The 6,000-nt window shown below is 35.3% G+C and overlaps 3 gene segments (V, D, J or C); 1 reads left to right on the top strand and 2 right to left on the bottom strand.

Annotated features, from left to right (window-relative positions):
- The window catches only part of LOC122846622, a 3,817-nt gene extending 2,852 nt beyond the window's left edge, over positions 1-965 (bottom strand). The window contains 1 exon segment of the C gene segment in view: positions 942-965. Within this exon segment, the coding sequence occupies positions 942-965 (24 nt within the window).
- LOC122846232 overlaps positions 889-6,000 on the bottom strand; it is a 66,724-nt gene continuing 61,612 nt past the window's right edge. The window contains 2 exon segments of the V gene segment in view: positions 889-1,438; positions 2,263-2,296. Coding sequence covers positions 1,110-1,438; positions 2,263-2,296 — 363 coding nt within the window.
- Positions 2,643-6,000, top strand: part of LOC122846233 — a 66,975-nt gene continuing 63,617 nt past the window's right edge. Inside the window, 2 exon segments of the V gene segment in view lie at positions 2,643-3,020; positions 3,113-3,422. Of these exon segments, the coding sequence occupies positions 2,969-3,020; positions 3,113-3,422 (362 nt within the window).

Here is a 6,000-nt window from a genome sequence, read left to right as displayed (position 1 = left end):
GTGCAGCAGCTGTGAGTTTCTGCTGCCGACTGGAACAAGAATCTACAGTCAAGAGAAGTTCATGTTGTAGTGATAATGGAAGAAACTAACAACATATTTATTTATTGAAAATAAAGATCAACATTTATGTGAGTTTTAAATAAACTCAGAGTATAAATTATGTCTCAATAACATCACTTATGTTAATCAGAAATTATTTTACAACTCATGAGATTAAAGTCTCAGAAAATTTAATATGTTCATTAAACAGAAAATATATCAGATTGCTGTAAAAACACTTTCTACTGCAGCATGGAGTTTGAAGTGAACAAAATATTTATTAAACATCAGTAATCAAACTGATTGCCTTTTGGTTTGAGTAATTAAAGGATCAATTGTTTTTCAAATTCACTCTGATGAACATTTCTGATGTAATTTTCCTGAACTAATCCAAGGAGGATCACTGTGTGTCTTTATTCATTTAATGCAACATAATTCACTCAGTGAGAAACAACAGACACTAAAACTAAAGTGGAACGTAATTTTTTGAAAGTATTTCTAATAAAATAATAGACGTTGATCAAATCTTTAATATTCAATAAACTTTTCATGCTGAAGATTTTTTAATGTGAGAAATTTTTGTCTCTTGTAACTTGAACAAAAATGAGCTGACATGATTATCACAGACACAGAGAATTATGTTTTTATCTGATGATATTTCTGATTTATAAGTTTTACAATAAATACAAACATGAAATATTGCAAAGACTGTTGAAAAGTAAAACAACCTCCATTGATTTGATTACTTATTGTTGAATTATTTTAATGACCATTATTGAAAGTATGACTCAGGATAAAAATGAACTTTTGTCTTGTTTTGTCATGACAGTAATGAAACACTCTCCTTTATAATGTATCAGAGCAAGCTTTATTAAAACACACAGCAAATGAATCCCACTCACATCCAGCTGCTGAGCTTCACACATTAGTCTAAGTTGTTGAACGTTTGTCAGCAGTTTAGTTCAGCGTCACACAAGCTTTAGTTTGTCTTCATCCAGACTCCTATTGATGAGAGCAGCAGGTGTTTGTCCTGCTGCTCTCCCACTAACAGCTCCTGCTCTGGGCCTCAGTCAGCCTCTCTGGCCCTCACACTGGCTCCTTGTGATGCTCTGGACCTGGCTCTGGCCCTGATGCTCCACCCTGCAGGAGTACAGCTCTCCTCTCATCCACTTCTCCTGGCTCAGGCTCAAGGTGCTGCTGCTGCCGTAGCGTCCGCTCTTCTCCTCCTCGGAGCTGCTCAGGACCCCCTCTGTCACCGCCGTGCCGTCCACCTCCCAGCTCACCTGGGCTCCCTGAGGAGAGTAGCCGCTCAGCAGGCAGAGCAGCGTGGCCGAGCCCCCAGAGAGCTGCTCAGAGGAGGGGGGCAGCAGAGAGACTGAGGGTCTGACCGTGGGGCCGGCTGGAGGGGAGAGCAGAGACACACGAGGAGCAGATCAACGTCTGCTGGTCGGGACACACAGATATCATAGTGGATTATAATAACACTGAGGAGACGGATGATTTAGAGGCTGGGATTAATTCATCCGTGTTTACTTCACTTTCAGCTTTTTATTTCACGTTAAAATCTCCTGCAGCTTCCAGATGAAAACACATCAGAGCTGAAATGTTCTGACCTCGACTCGTCAGGACTTGGAATCAAAAGAGCAACATGACATCAAATATAAATGTGAATAAAACAACATTTTACTGTAAATCTAATGGCTCTGTAAAGATTTGGTTCATGAAAACAAAATGGCTGAACACAGTGAAAGATTTTCCATCTGTCTGTTTCACTTCCTCTTTACTGCATCAAGTTAACCGACTGGAAACTTAAACTGCTCAAAATAAAGTTTATATTTTTATGTTATTAATTTAATATTTTTTTACAGGCACTGCCAACAAATTTTAATGCATTAAATGTTTAATTTAAGGATATATTGGTGGTTTAGCAAAGAATCTTTGCAAAAGTCTAAAAAGAATATATCACTATTTAATTTAAAAATACAGAACTGATGTAATATTTTGTTTTAAATAATCACTTAATGTGGTAAACAGAATAAAATATATAAAAATTTATCACATATAAACTGTTTGACTGAATGGTAACATCTTGAATCTATTGACAAAAAAACAACAAATAAGAAAAAAAACATAAAATGCTCACAAAAATAATAACGTTTAATCAGAATAAAGATTAATTAAAACTTGTTTTTGATTTATATAATATTAAATGTTGATACTTACAGTCAACGATGAGTTTGGTTCCTCCACCAAAAGTCCACCACAGTGATACAAACTCATTGAGAGGCCGTACAAAAACCTCCTGCACTGTCAGTAGACATCTAGCTGCTGAAATTATGTTTTTAAAGTCATAAAAATCCCAGTTTAAACTGTATTTAATCTGCAAATCATTCAACATTAATTCATCTTTAAATTGCTTCATAATTTTAAAGAATATTTTTGGTTTATCATTAATGAGAATCAAGAGTTACTTTCCATCCTGTGCAACATTGTTTAACAATTCAGCTTCTATTATGTTTAAATGCTAAAACTATTTTTCAATGTAACTTAATTAATAAAAATATTTTAAAATATCATCTTACATTGATATATAATATATTTACCTGTGAGTTTTATAAAAAGAGTCAAATGATCCTAGGATGTCCAAGACAGATTTAATTTGAATCCAAGAAGTGAAAATCCTTCATGTTGTTTCTGTTTGATTTTCTTCTATTGCAATAAGATGATGAGAGTTTTAAATCCAGTATCTATTAGTGTTGGTTCAGTGTCTCTGTTTGTCTGGTGCTGAGAGCAGAGAAATGATTTCCATAGAGTGGAGGCTTTGCATGGTCAGCTGATCCTCCAGTGAACTGAGAAGGTTTATAGTCCTGTGAGTTCAACACTGCAGGACTCAGATCTGTCAGTCAAGCCAGCAGAAGCAACAAGCACCATGACCCTCATCACCATCCTCATCTGGACGCTGAGCTGCTGCTGTTTTACAGGTTCATTCACTCAGCAACATTTCTAACATGATGTGCTGCCTTTTCTCTCCTTTCTTTCTGCTGACAAATGAAGGATTTGATTTTGTCTGCAGGATGCAGAGCTCAGATCACTGTGACTCAACCTGCAGTGAAGACGATTACACCAGGATCCACTGTCACTATCAGCTGTACAACAAATCAGGATGTTTACAATGGAATTTACTTGTCCTGGTATCAGCAGAAACCAGGACAGCCTCCAAAGCTCCTGATATATGGGGCTAATTATCTTGAGTCAGGAACTCCAGCTCGGTTTAGTGGCAGTGGAGGCGGCTCTGACTTCACTTTGACCATCAGTGACGTTCAGGCTGAAGATGCTGCAGTTTATTACTGTCAGAGTGCACATAGAGCAAATAGTGGCTACGTGTTCACACAGTGATTATTAGCCGTACAAAAACCTCCCTCAGTCAGACTGCAGACACTCTGAGCTGTTAGAGCAGAAAGTGAACAGACTCTGATACAGATCACTGAACACAGAGACGACTGGAAAGTCTAACATTTCTAAAAGATTCACATGTAAGATAAAGATATAAAGACATAAATACACAATGGAAAATGGAAACATTTTGATTTTGACAAATAATTTTTTACTAGCTAGCAAATAAATCTGGAAACATTTTTAGATTTAAATAAAACTTCTTTCACTGATACAGATCAACTCATTTTCTACCTCCAATCATTCCAGTGGTCAGAAATGCTCCCTCTGTTTTATCTCTTGTTATCATTGAGGCTGATTTGTCCCAGTGATTATAAATATATCACTATCTCTATTTATCTTCAGAGCAGCTGCAAAACTCTGATGGTTTCAAACCTCCTTCTCATCACGTCTGAACAAATAAAAATGTGAGTTATTGTTTTTGGTTTTCATGATTTCACCTCTGAGGTCCAAGAAACCAATCAGTAAATATTAATGTCAATCATCTTTTTTATTTCTTCTGCTTAAATGTATCTTTCTATTTTGTGCATGTTCTACAGTGCAATAAGCAAGAAAAAATATCCAGGAAAGTAGAAACACAATGTTAGACAGGTTAAATATTATTTCTACACTAGAATGTTCGATCAATTACAAGACTATCATATTAAAATATAAGTACAAATGTTGTAATGTGGTGGATCCTGGTGCTTTGAAGTAAAATGATGAGAATCAGAACATTTTTTACTCCAACATTACTAAATAAATTTAATTCCAACATTCTGGATTCATGTGCTAAATGTGGAGATAAATAATAAATTTGATTCACTGCCTTTGAGAAAATCCCGAGACTCAGAATCTTTGGAAGGAGGTTTTGGATAAAATTTCACTTTTTGTCGGTACTAAAGTGAATCCCTGTCCTGGTTTGTGTATCTTAGGAATTTTTCCCACTCAAACTCAAATAAACAAGGTTGACCAAAAGCCCATAATTTACTGTTTGGTGCAGGTCAAATATAGTTTAACCAGGTCCTGGAGATCTGTAACCAGACCCCAATAAAAACCTGGATGTCAACATTATCAAGCTCTCTTGCTTTGGAGAAACTCACCTTTATGATTAAGGGTAAATATTGTGTGTTCAAAAAGACATGAGAAAAGTTTTTGCTATTCTTGGAGAAAATAAAATCTCATAATGGTGAATGACTGAATGAACTCTGGTTAAATTTTACCACTTATTCTTACAGTGGCTGTAAGTCTGTTATCTTCATGTTTATTCCAAATGTTCTCACTTGCTCAAAAAAAATGTATAAAACTGAACCACTGATGCCTGGATGCCCAGATCCAGGGAGGACGATGCCGTCACCTCACACCGAACTTCTGGACTGAGATTAAATGTCCTGGACTAAATCTCAACATTAATCCCTGAGATAGAAAACTGAAAGTATTTTTTCTCACTGCAACCAACTTCTGTTTGTCACCTTGAAGGTTTAACTTGTTCATGTGTTTTCTTTTGGCTCTGCTTGTTGTTTTGGTCATTTGTGAGTTACTTGTCTGTGTGTCTCTTTTGAAATATAAAAGAGAATAAATAGATTTTTGGGAATAAAAAGATGAGAATCAATTTAATTTAGTGTTTATTGAAGAACATCAATGAAGTGAATTTGATCAGCTGTCTAATAAACAAAATTCATCATATCCTACAGACGACGTGTAAACAATGTTTCTATACATTCAATGTCAACATAAATTAAAAGTATAGTTTAAAAACTAATATAAAATGACTGAATATCGATACTAAATAATATAAAACTCAACATTTGAATAATGAACACAAAAGGACATTTTTAACAAACCAGAAAGAAACAAAATGAAGATAATTGTAACATGAAAGAAGGTTACAATAAAAAACTTAAACCTTATTTTGTTCAATATATGGATCTATTTTATGTCAAACTATTGTTGTTTGTGTGTATTTTACTTTATAACAACACATTAAAGGAACAATGTCACCATCAGCTGTACAATAAATCCTGCAGCAACAAATCAGCTATAAAAGGTGGGATTAAAACTAGATTTAAAGGATTTATGATTCCACTGTTTTACAGCATTTTCAGATAATTTTCTGGGTTTGTGTTGCTTGAGGCTGAAAGCTGCTTTTGTTTGGTTCTGGTGAGGCAGAACAGAACCAGAACCAGAAGACCCGAATGGACCAGAAAGTTGATACCACATCAGATCTTTAATGGGTTGAGATGCTAGAAGGTTCAGAGATTAATGAACCAACAATGTTTTAGATTTGTTATCTAAGCCATGATGGCCGATGAGAGAACTTTAGAAATGGGATGATGTGCTGCATCTCCCTGGTTTTAATTAAGACACTGCTGCAGTAATCAATAAATACTTTATTTGATGTGAAGTTAAAATAAAAAGTGAATATTCTCACTAGATGAAGACGTGGCTGAATCAGTTCTCTGTTTTCTGTTTCATCACTGCAGGTGTGGATTTGCATGATCTCAATGCATCGCTGCTCCTCAAGCTTTA

The sequence above is a fragment of the Gambusia affinis genome, linkage group LG16, assembly GCF_019740435.1.
Source record: "Gambusia affinis linkage group LG16, SWU_Gaff_1.0, whole genome shotgun sequence".
Classification (NCBI taxonomy): Eukaryota; Metazoa; Chordata; class Actinopteri; order Cyprinodontiformes; family Poeciliidae; genus Gambusia; species Gambusia affinis.
The sequence above is the reverse complement of the archived record's forward strand: the minus strand, read 5'-3'. Positions and strand labels throughout refer to the sequence as shown.